General features: G+C 41.8%; 1 protein-coding gene across 1 annotated transcript in view; it reads left to right on the forward strand.

Annotated features, from left to right (window-relative positions):
* The window catches only part of lamc3 (laminin, gamma 3), a 243,035-nt gene that overhangs the window by 159,490 nt on the left and 63,741 nt on the right, over positions 1-19,804 (forward strand). Inside the window, exon 13 of the mRNA XM_088356238.1 lies at positions 8,015-8,242. Coding sequence (XP_088212364.1) covers positions 8,015-8,242 — 228 coding nt within the window. The remainder of the gene's footprint in view (positions 1-8,014; positions 8,243-19,804) is intronic.

Raw genomic sequence — 19,804 nt, forward strand, 5'->3', positions numbered from 1 at the left:
GAACTGTGCTGCACACGCCCTAACCACTGCTCCGCCGTACTGCCCTATTATTATTATTATTATTATTAATTGTATTGTTGTTGTTGTTATTATTATCATTATTATTCATATCCTTATTCTTATCCACTCCCTATTGTTCATTAAGTGAGAAAAAAATGGTACCTCCATGATTAATAAGTGTATTACAAGCAAGCACTATGCATGAATGCTTTAATGAGGTTTTAAGTTTATCTGTTTTAATTTTAATTGCGGTCATTCTTTAATTATTTTCCAATGTTGTGACTGATACGATTGAATTTGATGAATTTATTGACGATAAATTATCTTAAAAAAGTGCAGGTATCAAAGAATTGTACCTGTGCCTTTAATATGTCACAAAACCAAAGAAGACAAAAAAATTTCAATAAAAATATGCAACACCCAAATTATGAAATGATTATTGTACAACATGACAGCCAAAACTCAGGAAAAAAATCGTTTTTCCACAGTGATTAAAGATCTAGTATCAGTATTGTATCAAAGACACAAATGAAGGGGTCAAGACCAAAACACAGGCAGGAACATGAAAATGGCAACTAATGATCTGACAGCTTCTGCTGTTGACACAGTCCTTATAACCCCCTTTTCGGACTAAAGTCAGGTGCAGGTAATGATGATTGGGTGTCCACTCTGGGATCGATACCAGACAGGACAGGACAGACAGGATTGATAATGAAACAGGATATCGGAATAAAACAGAACAAGCGCCGCTGCTTGTCCTTGCCGAGGTCCGGCAAGAGTGGGATGACGATGTACACCAAAAAAACTACAGGGACCAGATCATGAAGGTGCTGCATCTGCGTCAGATTAGAAGGCCTCTCCTGCTACTGGTCATAAAACCAGGACAGTTTCATGAAAGGAGCAAAACTCTACTCCAAAAAACAGCTGAAAAGGGATAGGCACCACAAAACTTGCCCAAGACGCACCACAGGACGCAGTACCCCGACGGCCGTGGCAGTTAAGAGATTCGTGTACAGTTATTATGAACATGGTGAAAGTAAGAAAAGGCCTGGTTTAATTACTGCCCATACGCGAACCCAAAAGATGAAATTGATACGTGTAGTTGAGCACATCTAAGAAACGCACGTACTTGCACGTGCAACATAAGGAGCTTGACACAGGCTGCAATGACGACACAAGCCAGGAAATTGCGTTATCGAGTAGAAAAGTACCAAATTCGGTTCAGCACCATTAAGTCAACCACTAAAATAGGTCAGTTAGAAAGCAAATTTACTAGAAGTACCGTGACATTTGTCCTGCCGGAGACAGATGAAAAGCAAAATGGTGGCGTAATAGGGCGACCTGAGCGCCAAAGGCATTGCAAGACCGCTCCTAATGAGTGGTCGCAACTGACGTTTCGTCCGTTTTAATGGACGACGCTTCATTTGCGGCGCGGCGGAATAATAAGACGGGCACGGCCTGTCCTCCTCCTCAGCAGAGCGCCACTCGCCTTTAACCGGCAGTATTTCAATTAAGGTCGTTTTTTCCACTCTATTTTAGGGATCTGGAACCTTTCTGACTCAATGAGACACGAATGCAAAGTAACGTATTTTCTAGACTATAAGGCACACCCAAAAACCCCAAATTGGCAAGAAATTTAAACGTGCGCCTTATAATCAGGTGCGCCTTATATAAAGAAAGAATCGAAAATGTGATACCAGATCATCACAATGGTGGCAAATGGGATTGGATAGCAATGGTAGGAGCACTGAGTGACATGGATGGTTGTTCACAATTCCTAACATTGAATGCAATGGTAATTAAACCCGGATCACGAGGGGAGGAGAGCGCCTGGGGTGCCTACACTTCTTCAGCAAGTGAGCTACTTACTAAATAAGTGAGTCAAAATAATCATCATTTATGGGCAGGAATATTTTAAAAAGTATTTAAATGTATTTTTTTAACTGTAAAATAAATCATTAACCCTTTATTGACCAAGTATCATATAGTCCGCTTGGCATTTCTTTTTGTTATTTTGGCCATGAAAGAGTCCAAAATCATGTTATGTGTAATTACTTTTGGCCCTTTTTCCAGAACAAGCAAAATATTACAATACCTGGCATTATCTACCATAAATATGTGTTAAGACAATGTTATAACAGTTTAAAATGAACAACAAAACAAAAATCGGACTGGGATTTTTCAGGATTATAATAAAGTAGAGAGTGGAACTGAACAGGAATACATTGTAAGACAACATAAACTCGAAATATAAACTGTTATAAATATATACAGAAATCGTTTTTTATACTTGTTCTTTCCGTTTTCCATAGATTGTCAACCATTTTTAATCATGACCAGGCATTTTATGGGCCAGTGTGGTAGATAGTGAAGCAATTCCTGGGACAGGAAATAAACATCACCCATCAATTCATTGCCCCTTTGACAATCGAAACAAATAAAGGAATGTTCAAAGTATTCAAATAGATAGAAAAAAATGTCCTACAGAGTGCATTGCTTGTTACGCCCTTCTGTGTCATTTCTTGCCTGTAATTGCACTGTTGCCACACGTGGATGCCTGTGATGTAATGATTGCCCTATTTGGAACACCTGTGGCAGCTTGATTGGCGCCAACAGCCCGGACAAGCTGATTGGTGGCCACACCCTTCTTAAGCCCCCGACTGCAGTTCAAACTTTGTCAGATCGTTGCGAGCTGTTGTGTTTCACCGGGTGAGCGTTCCCGTCCGACTCCGTCCCTGTTAAAACATGTTTCCTGCCTGATTCCCGTTTTTCGACCCGTTTCTGAACCTGAGTACGCCTGTTTGCCTGCCGCCTGCCTACGACCACTATTACGAACTTAACATCGCCTCGATCTCAAGCCCTGGTCAAACGACTTGCCATTTCCGCCTGTCTTCTTCCGACACGGAAGTGTCACTCCCGTCTTGCTCGTTCCCGCTCTCCGCCAGTCTTCGGATCAAGCAATCAAGCAAGCCTACTCTCACTCTCTTTCAGTAAAATCTGAGAAACACATGCAATTGAGTCCTGTGTACGTTCTGGTCCGTGACATGTGAGATACACTTGTAGGAAGTTGCTGCCACCTTGTGGGTGTTTTGGAAAACTGCTTTGATTCGATTTGTTGCTTGCGGAGTTATGGTCATTTAAATAGTGTTTGAAAAACAGTGGTGCCGCTGCCCTTATGCTTATAAGAGGGTTAAAAACTACGCTACACCGCCTCCTATCGGTATGACACATTTCATTAAAAAAAAACATTGGTTTGGATCAGGTGTTGGCAACCTATGACACGCGTGCCACTGCTGGCACGCGAGGGGTCAACCAGTGGCACGCGAGCGCACGGCAAAATAATGATTTATTTTTTTTTTAAATTTAGACATTTTCAGTTGCGCGCAGTGTTTAGAGGCTTTAAGGTAGCGCCGCGCCTCGCTAAAGGAAAGATCCGTGTTTTAACCCAGCCATAGAAACACCGGCGCCACAGAAATCAACGAATTGCGACAGCTCCTCCAGCGAAAAAATCTCGTTCTTTTCAGCCAGCGTGAACAGACAAATGAGGCTTTGTGCAAAAAAATGACCGTGCTGTTTATGCATTATGCCTCGAGATCGTTGTAGCTCGCGCATCAAGTGTCATTACAAGATTAGCCAGCCAGCCATTATCTGCTCCGCTTATCCTCAGTAGGGTCGCGAGGGGTGCTGGAGCCCATCCCAGCCATCTCCGGGCAGTGGGCAGGACACACCCTGAACTGGTTGCCAGCCAATTGCAGGGCACACAGGGACAGACAACTCGCTCGCTCATTCACACCTAGGGACAATTTGGACCGGCCAATTCACCCGAAAAGCATGTTTTTGGAATGTGGGAGGAAACCGGAATGCCCGGAGGAAACCCACGCAAGCACAGGGAGAACATACAAACTCCGCACAGGAAGTCCGGTAGCTAGATTTGAACCCATGACCTCAGAACTGTGCCGCACATGCGCTAACCACTGCGCCGCCGTGCTGCCCACAAGATGAACCATGAACACGAATTCAAGGATGAGTCTGACAAGGCGGAGACATTAAAATGCCCTGTGTCCAGGTACAGCAAACACAGACCCTTAAAACCTTTGTCACTGCTAAAAACGCCACCACTGAAGCAAGCTATCACATTGCTCACTGCATAGGAACGTACGGAAAACCATTTACTGATGACAAATATTTTAAAGGTGTGTGTGTGTGTTTCAAGTTTTGATGGTTGATCACATGTTGATCACATTCAGTTTTTAGTTTGATGAACAAGAATATTGGAAGATAAATTGGTCACTTATACGATTTCAATGTATATCCATGTTGTATATCAGGACTGGTGTTGAATTATGGATATAAAAAAATTGTCGTGCGAGTCATTCATCTTGGTGTGGCACACTGATTTACAAGGGAATGTGAAGGTGGCACTCCACACCGAAAAGGTTGCTGAGCCCTGGTTTAAATAATAAGTAAAGACACACAACCCCTCAAATAAAACACTCATAAGTCGAGATTTTTTTTGTTTATTTGACATATTATGAGGCTCACTAGGAGTGAGCTCACATCATTGTCATTGGGGCGGCAGTAGCTCAGGAGGTAGAGTGCTCGTCTTGGGATCAAGGGATCCCAGTTCGAATCCCGGCTCGTCCGTGTTACATGCCGAAGTGTCCTTGGGTAAGACACTGAACCCCTAATACCCCCAATAAGCAGGTTAGCGCCTTACATGGCTGCAAGGCCGCTATTGGGAAATGTGGAGCACATTGTAAAGCGCTTTGGGAAGTCATTGACTTGAAAAGCGCTATATAAATGCAGATCATTTCATTTCATTTCATTGTCCACCATCTTACTGCTACGGGTAACCCAAACACACACAAAAAAAATCACAAAAGCCTGGTTCGAAAAAAATCATAGATACGGTCCCGTTTGTTCATTTTGAGTCTCCGTAGTCTGTTTTCTGTGCATTTAGCGCTCGTCTTCGGTTGCACCACAACACAAAGCAAAATCTGCTGGAGAAAAAACACACACTGTCGCTTTAAACAATCTCCATTCACCGCGCGAGCCTGATCACCGTCCAATTTTGCATTTGAATAATGCATGATGTAGAGTTCTCCGATTTTACTATGGTTAAAATGCCGACAGGTAGCTTTCTTTCTCACTGAGCTGTTGAAAAAAAAACGAAAAAGAAAGGAAAAAGTTAGAAAGCTGAAAGTTGACGGATGAGAGCAGCGGGAGAGAGAAGCCTTGATGGAATTGTGACATGAAAGTTCTCGTCTGTCGGAAAGCCGCTCGGAGGAGTCAGGCTTGAAAATCGTTAGCGCACTTTGCTAGGGAAAGATCCTGGCGGAGCAAAGAAACTGCACGGTGAAAAAGTGCTAAGAGTTTCCGTTTTGCAGTCTGGACAGGGGTCTATAGCCTATGGCAGGGGTGTCATTTTAACTCGGGGGGCCACAAGATAGAAAAAAACATTCTGTCGGGGGCCGGACTAGTAGATTAAAGAGAAAGAAAAAGAGAGATAAAGAAATAAGAGAAAGAGGGAGGGAAAAGGAGAGAGGGCGGGACAAAGAAAGAAAAAGAGAGAGAGGGAGAGAGCGTGAGAAACAAAAGAGATAAAAAGTCATGAGAAAGGGGGAAAAGAAAGGCAGAGGAAGAAAGAAATCCAAGGAGAAATAGAAAGACAGAATTAGAGAAAAGAGAAAAGAAAGCGTGAAGGGCATGAAGAGAGAAAGAGAAATGAGAGAAAAGGAAAAAAGGAAGTTAGGGCAAAAGAGGTTAAAAGACACACAGACAGAAAGAGACAAAGAGCAACAAAGGAAGAGAAAAAGAGAGAAACAGAGAGTGTAAGAGATGGGGAGGGAGAAAAGGGGTGGAATAGAAAGAGAGAGAGAGAGAGAGAGAGAGAGAGAGAGAGAGAGAGAGAGAGAGAGAGAGAGAGAGAGAGAGAGAGAGAGAGAGAGAGAGAGAGAGAGAGAGAGAGAGAGAGAGAGAGAGAGAGAGAGAGAGAGAGAGAGAGAGAGAGAGAGAGAGAGAGAAATACAAATACAGTGGAACCTCAGTTCTAGACCGTAATCCGTTCCAGAACCCTGTTCGAAAACCGATTTGTTCACTCACCGAAATCATTTTTTCCCATCAAAAATAATGTAAATCATTTTTATCTGTTCCAACACCCTGAATGTTTACCATGAACGTTTAACGTAAACATAAAGCTAACCCAGGCTAATCGTACGTTCGCGTTATCGTAATCTTCCGTACGAAAGATTACGCTAACATGAACGTGTATAAATAAAAAAATGAGGTCGTTTACAAGTCATTTAGCACCCGGGTCTCCACAACAAGTGGTGAGCGCTTCATTGGAAAGGGGGCTCCGTTCCAACACCCTGAAAGTTGGGCTCTGTTCCAACACCCACATAAAGCTAACCCAGGCTAATCCTACGTTCGCGTTATTGTAATCTTATGAATAGGATTTCTTACATTTTTGGTGGTCAGCAGAAGGGCGCTCGCACACCTCCTTCATATTTGGCAATTATTTCTTTCTTAAATGCAATAGTTTCCTTTTTCACCTGTAGCAACTTTGTTGCTTGCACTGACTTTCTTCGGAGGCATAATAAGGGGCTAAAACACCCGCACGCCGCTCAGCATCGCACCCTAGCGTACACACTCAAGCATTACTGGCGTTCGAACTCCGATTTTTTGACCGAACAGCGAAGCAATAATTTCTCGAAATTTGTTAGAACTGAGAGGCGTTCGAAAACCGAGGTTCCACTGTACAGTGTCTTTGTGAGAGGCACCTGGCTTTGGCAACATCAAGTGGACATATTTCAACCAGCAGCTTTTTTTTCTCTTGCGCTTCTCTGAGTGTTGTCTCGCGGGCCGGATTCAATCCCTTAGCGGGCCTGATCTGGCCCGCAGGCCGCCTGTTTGACACCTGTGGTCTATGGCTTGCGAGTCATATATGGCTCTTATCGTGAGCACATATGGCCATGGGGGAAATTATACTTCAAGCTAATCTCATCTGTGGTGTTTGATAAGCGCATAGCTGACTGTTAGGAATTAAATACATTACAAATGTATCGTTTATCAAATTGTTCGAATTAGTAATCGGACTCCATTAACCAAACACGAAATTTATTCTCCTTACAATGCATGCTTGTTTCTTTTAGGGGAAATATGGACAAGAATAGCCGGCATTTTCACACAGGGGCAGATTTATTTTCTTAAAGTATTTAACTAAGTGAATTCCATCAAATTAGCCGAATTAGTGTCGCTCTTCGTCGAGCGTCTCTCTCCATTGTCCCTCACGATCGATCTTCTGAAGTTCCTCTGCCCACGGATTTGGCCCACGGGCCGCCTGTTTGACACCTGTGTCTTAGGCCATGCTGAACATTTGTAAACAAACGTTATCAGTTTTTTCTGCCGTCGCCATCTACTGCTTAGGAGTTTAAATGACCCTCGGTTATTTTTTTTAGCATTGTTTTGCAAAGGCAAAAGGCCCGCGGCCCACTTTTGGGTCCAATCCACCAGTTGAGAAACACTCATCTACGTCCAGGGTTGGGTAGGGTTACTTTATATGGATTACTTTCAATTACTTTTGGATTACTCCAATACCAAATATGCTAATAAAAGACAAAAGAAACTAAATATGAATAAAATGACTCAATTTTGTGCAGGCTTGGGGAGTAACGGAATACATGGAACAGCAAAAACGATGTTGACAAGCTGTTTGGATTTATTTTCATTTTGTTTTTGTCGCATTTTATGTTAGTTTTGCCGGAGATCAAAGAGATCAAAGCCAGGAGAGAAAGCTTACCACGTGTTGTGAGTCATCATTTAATTCATATTTAGTTTTTTTTGTCTTTTATTAGCATATTTGGTATTGGAGTAATCCAAAAGAAATTGAAAGTAATCCAGTTAAAGTAACCCTACCAAACCCTGTCTACGTCTGCATCTCTGATGGGGTTCTTCCCATCTTTGATGTCGATAAGGTTCAGAAAACAAGCTGACGATTTTTCTATATCATCTCCAGACACTTCCCAACTCTCAGGGGTCCGTCTGGCCTCTGCATCACCAGCCACAGGCGACACGGGACCCCCGGCCCCCTGGGTGGAAAGCTGCACCTGCCCCAACGGCTTCACGGGCCCTTTCTGCGAGAAATGCGTACCCGGATTCACTCGGGAGGACCCCGACGGGGGGCCCTTCTCCAAGTGTGTCCCATGCCGCTGCCATCAGCACGGAACTTGCCACCCGGAGACTGGTAAGCCGTTTACCTGTGCATAACAATGGTGGTGCTCTTGCCCCCATGACTTCTCAAAAGAACCCATTGCAAAGGTCTTAAAAATAATAATTATTTTAATAAACAGTCTTCTAAGGTCAATATAGTCAGACATAATCCTTTACAGCAGGGGTCTCCAACGTAGTCCCCACAGGGTACCAGGGTCCCCCCCTAGGGACAGCTGAGAAGCCCGAGGACCGGTTCTGAAAATATTTCACTAGTGCTGGGTCATTGTGACTTTCTGTTATTTTTATTTTTTTTAATCATTTAAATGAGTCTATTTAACCCAATTTTTAATAATGAACCTGGTTATAACATAGTAACGACATAGTAATAACATGATACATTGTTAATTTAGTTTACTATATTTAGTTTATTCAAATCAATAAATTCCAGTTCATGGAAAATCTATTCAAATAGTGATAAATATTTTTAAGACAATAAAACGAGAATCTATTTATATGTCAAGCACAAACTAGATTCCAATTTATGCGTTTTATAAAGCGAATAAGCAAAAAAATGTACTGTTTTCAAGCAAGCTATCTGGCTGACCTTTTTAGTTTTGTAGCTGGCTATTGTGCTACGTTTTTAGCTCTTTAACAAGCTATCCAGCTATATTATTTTACATTTTTGTATGCTACCTAGCTAACATTTGACCTTTTTTGCTAGTTATCAAACTCAGTTTTGGCCTCGATTCTAGCTAGTTGTTTAGCTTTATTTTTAGCTTTCTGTCTGTCTATTAAGTTGGCTTTTTACACTTTTAGCTAGCTATCTAGCTTCCTTTTAGCTTTTTACCAGGTTTACAATGTGGCTACCTTTAAAAGTTATTTAGCAAACTATCCAGCTAGTTTTTTACATTCTTTGCTTGTTAGGTAGCCAAGATTTTATCATTTTTGCTAGTTATCAAGCTACATTTTGGACTCCTTTCTAACTAGCCATATAACTTTTTAGCTTTATGGTAAAAATGGGATGGATTTTCAGCCATGTTACCACACCCAAATATAACCACATAATAAACTTCTAATTTTAGGTGAGGCAAAGCCTCATCTGCCTCCCCTGACTGCATGCCACAGATTGTTCATGTTGCATTTTTAAGCAACGAATTAAGACAATAAAATGAGAATCTATTTAACTGTCAAGCACATTTATTTATTTATTGTTTTACTGATTTAGAAGAAATACAACAAACTAAATTCCAATTTATGGGTTTTATAAAGCAAATCAGCAAAAAATCTGCCTGACCTTTTAAGCTTTGTAGCTAGCTATTGTGCTATGTTCTTAGCTATTTAACAAGCTATCTAGCTATATTTTTTTACATTTTTGCATGCTACCTAGCTAAATTTGACATTTTTTACTAGTTATCAAACTCAGTTTTAGCTTCGATTCTAGCTAGTCGTTTAGCTTTATTTTTAGCTTTCTATCTATTAAGTTGGGTTTTTACGCTTTTAGCTAGCTATCTAGCTTCCTTTTAGCTTTTTACCAGGTTTAACTACCTTTTAAGCTATTTAGCAAGCTATCCAGCTAGTTTTTTACATTCTTTGCTTGTTAGCTAGCCAAGATTTTATTATTTTTGCTAGTTATCAAGCTACATTTTGGACTCGGAACTTTTTAAGCTTTCTGGTAAAAATGGGATGGATTTTCAGCCAGGTTACCACACCCGAATAGAACCACTTAATAAAGTTCTATTTTTAGGTGAGGCACAGCCTCATCTGCCTCCCCTGACTGCATGCCACTGATTGTTCATGTTGCAGATACAAATCAATCTCCAGTCGTCATTTGCATTTCATGTGTCAAAAAATATTCATGACGTCTGTATTATTTAGATAGCATTGCATATGTTCACTGTAAATCGGAAATGTGATTTTTTTTTTTGTTACCGCAATCTATGATTCACACCCAGATTTTCTCTTTGGCTTTGAGTTTTGAGGATTTTTCTGATTCACTTCCCGTAGGCGATGTCCTGGTAAATAGTAAAGCGGCAGCTGTCGAGCGGCCCGAACACGCCGAGCTTATTTATTTATATTGACGTGTCTGTGCGAAGCCTCTCTGGAGTGCCTTTCACGCAATCTCACTTTTGCAAGTGAAAAAAAAAAATGGAACACCCCACCAACACCCTCCGTTTTGAGAGCAGACGGGTGTTTTCCCCCGTTTTTCGTTATCCCACTTAGTCAATGCCCCCGAGTTTGCATGAGAGTGTCACTCATGTCACATATGTACCGTATTTTCCGCACTATAAGGCGCACCGGGTTATAGGGCGCACCCCGAAAAAATAGTTTTTGGTCCTATATTTGACATACCGTATTTTCCGCACTATATGGCGCACCATGTTATAAGGCGCACCTTCAATGAATGATATATTTTAAAACTTATGCCATACATAAGACGCACCCCATTATAAGGCGCTATAAGTGCATGCTGGTTTAAGATCAGGTAATTGTGTAATTTTGTAATTGTAATCCTGTGCAGTCCTTCGAGACATTTTTGGGATTAAGGGCTATTTACGGTAAATAAATGTGACGACTTGACTACAGTAGAGAATGTAGTTACTTTATGCAACCTCTAGATGTTGCCACGCTCAAGGGAATGTCAACAAAACATTCAAAAAGGTCAAACTTTATTAACAAACAAGCTTTCAACAACTCCATTCACTACCAAAATAAATAAACAGCCGTTTTATTATTTTCTCTGAGGTAAAGCATTTTCGTGACACATCTTTAACATCTTTGAACAACATCGACATATCATTTTATTTTTTGTCCATTTAGTCAACACGCAAAGAAAAAAACGTCTGATACTGTTATTTTAAATGAAACGTTAGTGCAATCGCAATAAAGTGACACTCGTAATGTGCAAAAACAACGAGTGCAAAGCAATAACATAATAACTGTAAAATGTAAAACGTAAACACACAAAAGAAAAACAAAGATCACTCTATAAGCTCCTCATCGACGAATCCCTCGAATTCTTCTTCTGCTGTGTTCGAATTGACCATATCTCAGTGAATGGGCCATCCAACACGTCCGGTGTTTTTGTGCCAGCGCTGTTGCCTTCATACGTATAGTTATCGTACTGACACTTCTGCTTGCCGCTCTTTGTTGAACAACCCACTGTTCAAGTGTCTCCTCTAACTCTGGCCATCTTGCTTTATTGCCACGGAAACTTTGTTGAGTTTTCCTTACTTGGCGGAGCTTATCTTCATCCTTTCTCCACTTCCGTACCATCGATTCATTTAAGTTTAACTCTCTCGCTGCCGCTCTATTGCCGTGTTGTGCTGCGTGACTGATCGCTTTGAGTTTAAACTCGGCGTTGTACGCGTGTCTCTTAACAGGAGCCATTTTCTTATACAAATGCACGTATGAAAGAGAATCTCGCTCTCTCTCTCTCTCTCGCTCTCTCTCTCTCTCAAACGTGACATTCTGAATAATTCTGCGTTTGTTTAAGGTAAATTGTGCTTTACATCTTCACCAGTCATAACCCTGGATTCAGACAAATACTGTATTTGTTGAATATGAATTAAGCAGTTTAATGGGGTAGCCATTTTGCCACTTAGTAAACAAATACAACACGAGCCCCGGCAACTACCAATCGTTTAATATTTCCCAGTATGCACAGCGCGAAAAATGGAGTCGGCGGCTGTTTCTCGTAGTTGCGAGACCTTGCGAATTTAATATTGAGCCATATATAAGGCGCACTGTGTTATAAGGCGCATGGTCAGCTTTTGAAAAAAAACAAGACTTTTAGGTGCGCCTTATAGTGCGGAAAATACGGTACATAAGACGCATCGGATTATAAGGCGCTACAATGGGAACGTCGGCAAAACAGATAGTTCAGTCCAACTTATTACCCCCTTAACATTCCCAAAGCTTGCATAGACGCAAATACGTGTCGAGAACACGTGCGGATGCGCTGTCCGTACGATGTCACTCAAATGCATCATTCCATCATTCGGAAGGTTAAAGTCTTGGGATTCAAGAAATGCCAACCATTCCTTAGTTTCTATTTTCACTCGCAACTTTAGTGTGCATATGACAATAAAAACTTGGAATTGAGTTTAATTTAAAAAAAGACACTCCATTGCATCCATTATCTGCACCGCTTATCACAGAAACATCGAGTTCAGTCTGAAACAAGATACAGGGAAAATATATAGCTGAAGTAGCTCACCAAAGTCGTTGTGTTCAATAATAATGTGCAGCCATGGTCCTATTATATCCATGAGTTTAGTAAATCCAGGAGAATAAAATATTTACAAATACAGAATAGTAAAAAAATGCTTTCTGTATGCCGTCAACCATGTGCATTGATCTTTTTCGGCCAATTGCAGGCTTTGTTTTGCCGCTTCAGCCAATGCCAGCCTGTAAATGATAAAAAGGATCCGCCCCTTGACCTCCGAATAACTTTAGCCAATAGTGATCGATTCAAATGATGATTGTCACATTGGTTAGCCAATGAAACGCCGGTAAATGAATCCCAGCATACACCTTGGACTACTTGGCGTTCGGGGGAAAATCTAGTCGGCGGCTGCAAGTTAGTTGGAAGACCTTGCGATTTAATATTGATCCATAATTAAGGCGCACTGTATTATAAGGCGCATGGTCAGCTTTTGAAAAAAATTAAGACTTTTAGGTGCGCCTTATAGTGCGGAAAATACGGTAATCAGGGCCCGGACTTTAAAGGGACATTGTGTTATATTTGACTGTTAAATGTCACCATATCATGTTGTGCAACCGAAAAGGAGTGCTAAAATGCACAAGGAAGAATATAGACTAAGGCGACTCAAAAAAAAACATTCAAGCGCTTCATTGTTTGTGCCCTAAGCCAGTATTTCTCAATCGGTGTTACTTGAGAACCCACTATTCCTACCCAAATGCCAAGCTGCGACCCAAACAAGACACAATTCTACTACTACTACTTTGTCCGATGGAGCGACGCAAACCACCTGCACCTGAACACCACCAAGACCAGGGAGATGGTGGTGGACTTCAGGAGAACTAGAACTTACCTGGTTCCTGTAACCATCAAAGGAGAATGTGTAGAATTTGTCCAGACCTACGAATACCTGGGTGTGCAGCTGGACAACAAACTGGACTGGACTGCCAACACAGAAGCTCTATGTAGGAAAGGGCAAAGCCGACTTTACTTCCTCAGAAGGCTGGCCTCCTTCAACATCTGCAAAAAGCTCCTGAAAATATTCTATGAGACAGTTGTGGCGAGCGCCCTCTTCTATGCGGTAGCGTGTTGGGGAGGCAGCGTCAAGAAGAAGGATGCCTCTCGTCTCAATAAACTGGCGAGGAAAGCGAGCTCTGTTGTGGGCACAGAGTTGGATGGCCTGACAACAGTAGCTGAGAGACGAGCACTGAAAAAGCTGAGGTCAATCATGGACAATCCATCGCATCCACTACACAGCATTATCTCCAGACAGAAGAGCAGTTTCAGCGACAGACATCTATTTACTGCAGGGACGTTCAGTGAGATTTTTGTCTGGTGAAGCACAGTCAGATTTACCAATAAATAAACCTACCTAAGTCATAATTTGATTAGCAGATGTATATAAACTAGAAAAGAAGAACACTTCTATTGGGAAATACTCTATTGGGTATATAATACGATCACCAATTATATTGTTCATGGCCTTGGTGTGTGGTGATTGGGATATAGTTTCTTGGTTGGCCCTCTGGTGGATGGATGCGTACCAGACCCCAACAAGGGCTACATAAAAAATGTGTACAGGAAAGAATGATTGGGGCCATATGTCAAAATATTTTAAGTGAGCATCAGCAAGGGCAGTGAAGATGAGACTTGGCTGGATTTTTCAGCATGACAATGATCCCAAAAAACAACCGGGGCAACAAAGGAGTAGCTTCATGAGAAACCTTTCAAGGTCCTGGAGTGGTCAAGCTTGTTTCCAGATCTCGACTGCATGGAAAATTTGTGGAGGGAGTTAAAAGTCCATGTGGCTGAATGACAGCCCCGAAAGATCACAACTCTAGAAGAGATCTGCATAGAGGAATGGGCCAAAATACAAGCAACAGTGGGTAAAAAGCTTGTAAAGAGTTACAGAAAACGTTTGTCCTTTGTTGTTTCCAATAATGGGTACATAAGAAGTTTTTAGAATGGACTTTTTTACCAAATACGTATTTTACACCATGATAAATTATTTAAAGAAAAATCAATGAGATTTTCTCTGTGTTTGTTTGTTTTTTTATTCTGTCTCTTGTGGTTGAGGTTCACTTATGTTGACAATTACACGCCACTCTAATATTCTCAAGTGGGAGAACTTGCACAACTAGTGGTTGACTAAAAAGTTATTGACCCCACTCTATTTTTAACATTTTTATTTCCTTGATTATAGGCGAGGAACAGCCTCACCTGCCTTCCCTGACGGCATATCTCTGATTAAGTGCTTTTTAAATGTGCGAAGGAAAATCTACTTAATGCATCCTGAATAATTACAAAATCTTCAGTTTAATTAGATTCATTTTTTATAGGGTTCCCTCATTCATTCAAACACTATTCCATTTGGTGGCACGAGTGCTTGATTAGACTTGCCACGTCTCCACCAAAGTCTCATTTACTTGCAGATTCCGTGGTGCTCTTTATGTTCCAGGAGGCTCCTGCCCCCTCCACCTCCTCTGCAAAACACTCGCAGGCTTGTTCTTGCCGTTTTTCATCTTTCTTCGTCCTCGTTGCACCTGCTCTCCGCTTCGTTTTCACTTCCTGTAAAATGCTGTCTTTTTCTCTATGGCCTTCCTTTCATGTGTTTGGTTGCTGATGTCGCAGGGGATAAAAGGGGGTTGAATGGGAAAAAGGCTTTAAGGATGTAATTAGAATTCGGAATTATCAGAGGTCGGTGATATGTGGTGAAGCCTGTTTGAGAGCACTGATGGAACGGATTAAAGGGACTTTGTGTATTTTTTGCACCTCCTAGCGGGAGAAATATATTTCATTCAAAAAACATATTAAATTAAATAATACGCAAAAACTAAAGTAATGACCAACAGCCGCTGAGGTATCACCAAAAACATCACCATCAGGCACCAAGTGTTTGAACCTCTCACCAAATTGAATTATCTTGGAGCTGCCATATCAGAAAAGGGATCAGAACCAGAAATCATGGCATGGATAGCTCAAACTACATCTATACTTGTCAGACTAAACCCTTCTAAAGGGACAAGAACATGGCAGTGAGCCTTGGTTACTTGTGTGTCGAACTGTACATCCTTCTCTATGCTTGCAAGACATGGACATTGACAGCAAATTGGAAATGAACATCCAGGCCATGGAGATGTGATGCTACAGGAAAGTTCTAAGTCTCAGCTACGTAGTCCATGTGACAAACGAAACGGTGCAAAACACCATCAGAGGGTACATTGGACCCTCCAAAGAACTGTTGTCAACTGTGCTCAGACAGTAACTTCAGTGGTATGGTCACGTCACAAGATCCTCACGACTTGACAATGTAATTCTCCAAGGCAAAGTCCAAGGGGGCAGGAGGAGAGGAATACTGAAAAATAACTGGGTCCACAACTTCAGGGAATGGACTGGAGCCACGACCCGAAAACAGGCCAGGAACCTTTAACATTGGAGAAGGCTGTCCAGAGTTTCGTCTTTATTGGTGCCCGGAGGACCCAGGCATTAAACGTTAACATTAACCATCAAATAAACTTGCATTTTTTAAAAACACTTGTAAGACATGAAATCTACAATCATTTTACATAGCATGGGCCTCAGCTAGAGAGAACTTACATGATTCCCTGCCAGCTTGCAGCTTGGGATAGCACCAAAAACCTTGCGAAAGTCTGGGTAAAAAGATAGAGGTTCCAAAAATCTTAAAAACACTTTGACACTGAATATCTCAGGAACTATTAAGGATATATAAACGCATCTGGTAAATTCCTAAAGCTTGCAGTTGTCAATTTTTACATGAAATGTTCAAAGATGTTCAATGTCAGCAACCTTTGGTCACACGACACGCATGAAGCCGATCTTCAAATTCTCGTCCCAGCATTTCATTGTCAATGGTTGCAACATCCTGTTATTTATGCCTTCAGCTTATCTGAGTCTCTTGACATGGTGTCACATAGACAGTTGTGATGTAGGACACCAAGTTCCCAACTGGTTCTTCTGATGAATTTGTGATAGCTCTTCTGGAAAACAGTTTAAACTTGTTCAGTCACATCTTCTGAAATTGAGAGTCATCCTGGTCTTTTAGTTGGGCATAACACCTAACTGTTACCAATTTACTATGAGATCTCACCATGGACTTACTCTCTATTCATACCTTTGCAACATTCATTGGTCTCCCAGTATGGGGATCACCTCATGTGTGGCCCCTTCTCAAGGTTCCCTCATTTTCCTAATGCTGAGGTTTTTGAGTTTTTCCTTGCCTTCATGTAGGTTCCAGATCAGGCCAGAGATGGTGTTTTGGTTGCCTGCGCAGCCCTTTGAGACTTTTCTTGATTAAGGGTTTATAAAAATAAACCTGACTTGGCTTTACTCCACGGCTCCTTTCTAAATCTTCTGCAAAATGCACGTTGAATGTTGGTCTGTGATTCAGTTTTTGCAGACAGAACCCTTTTTTGGTTGAGTAAACACCATTAATGGGTCTGAAAAGAAAAAACGTAATGTAATTGCCTTTGAAATGAGACAACTTTTATCTTACACCATTGAGCTTTAACGAGATATTGTCAGGACCAGAACGGAGACAGGACCCACTCGCGTAACGTTTCTCACAGTTTTATTGGGAAGAAGGGAAAGGAGCGCACACACGATCCGGAGATCGCTAGTCGCGGGGAGTAGTTTGCTCAGATGCGGAAGTGGGACTTCTATGGCGGGCGATGGGGGTGTCGGGAACGGAAAAAATCCAAAGCCAGGAGAGGACAGTAGATGTGGTCGAGATCAAAAAACGGATCGTTATTCGAGGCGGGAGAACAGACGAGGTCGAGATCAAAACAGGTCGTAATTCGGGACAGGAGAGCGTACGTGGTCTAGCTTAAAACAGATCATAGCGGGAGAAAAACAGGAGCAAAAACACAGGACAGACGAACAAGGGCTTGCTGTGTAAAAACGGAGATTTGCAGACAGACCAACAAAAGGTGAATGACAGGCCGGAGTTTAAATCCTGACAGGGAGCCAATCCGTCAACAAGCTGCAGCTGGCGCCCACGGGCGGGGCCAATTGGGTGCCATGGCAACCGTGAAAGAAGCTGGCACCACACAGCGGGGGCCAATTGGGCGCAATGGCAACCGTGACAGACATGAGAACTTGAAATGATCCCAATACTTTTGCAAGACCCCGTAATGCAGTTTGGACAGTTTGAGCCTCTGTACTTTTTCTTTGTGTTCTGTAGCACCGGAAGTTGAACTGAGGATGCGGCAGAACACAAAGTGTCTTCTGCCTTAGAATGTCAAAGATAGATCATTGTTACAATAATAATAATAATAATAATAATAATTTCCTTGTATTGTCATTCTGTGTAACAATGTACACAGAACGAAATGTCGATTGCATCTGACCCGATGCAGCCGCAGCCAAGAGAGGGCGCCGCCGACCACTTTTTAAGTCTTAGGAATGACTCGGCCGGGGCGCGAACAAGCAGGGTTGGGTAGGGTTACTTTAACTGGATTACTTTCAATTACTTTTGGATTACTCCAATACCAAATATGCGAATAAAAGACAAAAGAAAGTAAATATGAATAAAATGATGACTCACAACACGTGGTAAGCTTTCTCTCCTGGCTTTGATCTCTTTGATCTCCGGCAAAACTATCATAAAATGCTAAATTTTGTGCAGGCTTGGGGAGTAAGGGAACTCATGGAACGGCAAAAATGATGTTGGCAAGCTGTTTGGATTTATTTTCATTTTGTTTCTGTCGCATTTCATGTTAGTTTTGCCGGAGATCAAAGAGATCAAAGCCAGGAGAGAAAGCTTACCGCGTGGTGAGAGTCATCATTTTATTCATATTTACTTTCTTTTGTCTTTTATTAGCATATTTGGTATTGGAGTAATCCAAAAGTAATTGAAAGTAATCCAGTTAAAGTAACCCTACCCAAACCTGGTTACAAGCACTTTGATTTTTGCCCAGCACTCGAAAATTCAGTCGCATAAGCGTGGAAACCTTATCCGGTGCTGAGCCCAGTTGAGATGATTCTGTTATTTGATTGCTGAATAATGTCAATACAATATCGGCAATAAGGACATTTAGTGCCCTAAAAATTCAACACTACCTCATGAAACTAGGGCACACAGGATTTGAGCAAAATCACTCCCAACTATCATAGCAATGAATCACGCTTCGTTCCTTAACTCATTAAAACAAAAGACCGTATTCTCCGAACGTCGTCATTTGTCTTTGCGAGGGGGACGGATTTTCAATCATTAGGCTGTGCCGGATTAGGGCAACATTGCTCATTTCCAGCACAGATATTAACCTTTTCCGATGTGCTGCTGTTGCACGATCGCAAAGAGAAGCAACGGCGTTCATAAATCACGATTAGGGATCTACGCTTTCCCCTGCACTGAGGCTGAATAAATTCCCTTCCCCGGATCACGTTCCGGTTCCTCCCGCGATTACACCGCGATTAGGAATCCGGGCGGGGAAACTGCGGGTCGGGGAGCCGCTAGCGACTCTCGACAACGTTTTCCGCTGTTTGGGAAGCAAAACCGAAGAGTGGGCGTGAGAGTCATCCTGGTGGCTAATTTTAGCTTGCGACTTTTCTGTGGGATTGGCGTGAAAAATTAAGCAAGGGGACAAAAAACGCTCTATATTTACACTAATGGTAGCATTTCTAGCACTAGGCTTGTAGCAAGAAAGATGGATACAAAATGAGACTTATTTAGTTTTTCCATTAGATAAAGTACGAGGTAATATATTCAGGCCTGTCAACCTGTACGTTTTTGCCGCACATAGTGCGTTTATTATGCATTTTACGATGTGTACGACGTACAAGAAAATCTGTACGGAAAAATGCAAATTTGTCAATTATGAGTACCATCCGGTATACACCGACGATCACGAAACGGCAAATCAATCAAGTCAAACGAGTTTGTCGCGGTAGCTTCTATCTCGGTATCGTTTTTTTTTTTTTCCATTGCAAACGAAGCGAGCGGTTTGATGCTACCGTGCGCATGCGTCTGCCGCCTCGGGTTTCATGTGGTAGTTGTGTAGTGAAAGGAAGTCCGTCTCTTTTTAGAGAACCGGCTTTTTTGGCTCAACTCATTAAAGAGAGCCGCCTCTCAAATGGCTCACTTGCTTTGATGCATTATGTTACGAATTTTGATGTTGTATAAAGAAGTAAAGAAAAAAAGCAAGTATAAAAGGAGAAAATGAAAAGTTATCCCTTTAATCAGTATATTACCAACAATTATTTAATGCAGAAGATGAATTCATAATTTGAATAAGAAAATGCATTATTCTACTTAGGGCAGCACGGCGCAGTGGTAAGCGCTTGTGCGGCACAGTTCATGTCATGGGAACATCCTGTGTGGGTTCAAATCCAGCTCCAGACTTCCTGTGCGGAGTTTGTATGTTCTCCCCGTGCTTG

The sequence above is a fragment of the Urocampus carinirostris genome, chromosome 16, assembly GCF_059441175.1.
Source record: "Urocampus carinirostris isolate Australia breed hairy pipefish chromosome 16, RoL_Ucar_1.0, whole genome shotgun sequence".
Lineage (NCBI taxonomy): Eukaryota > Metazoa > Chordata > Actinopteri > Syngnathiformes > Syngnathidae > Urocampus > Urocampus carinirostris.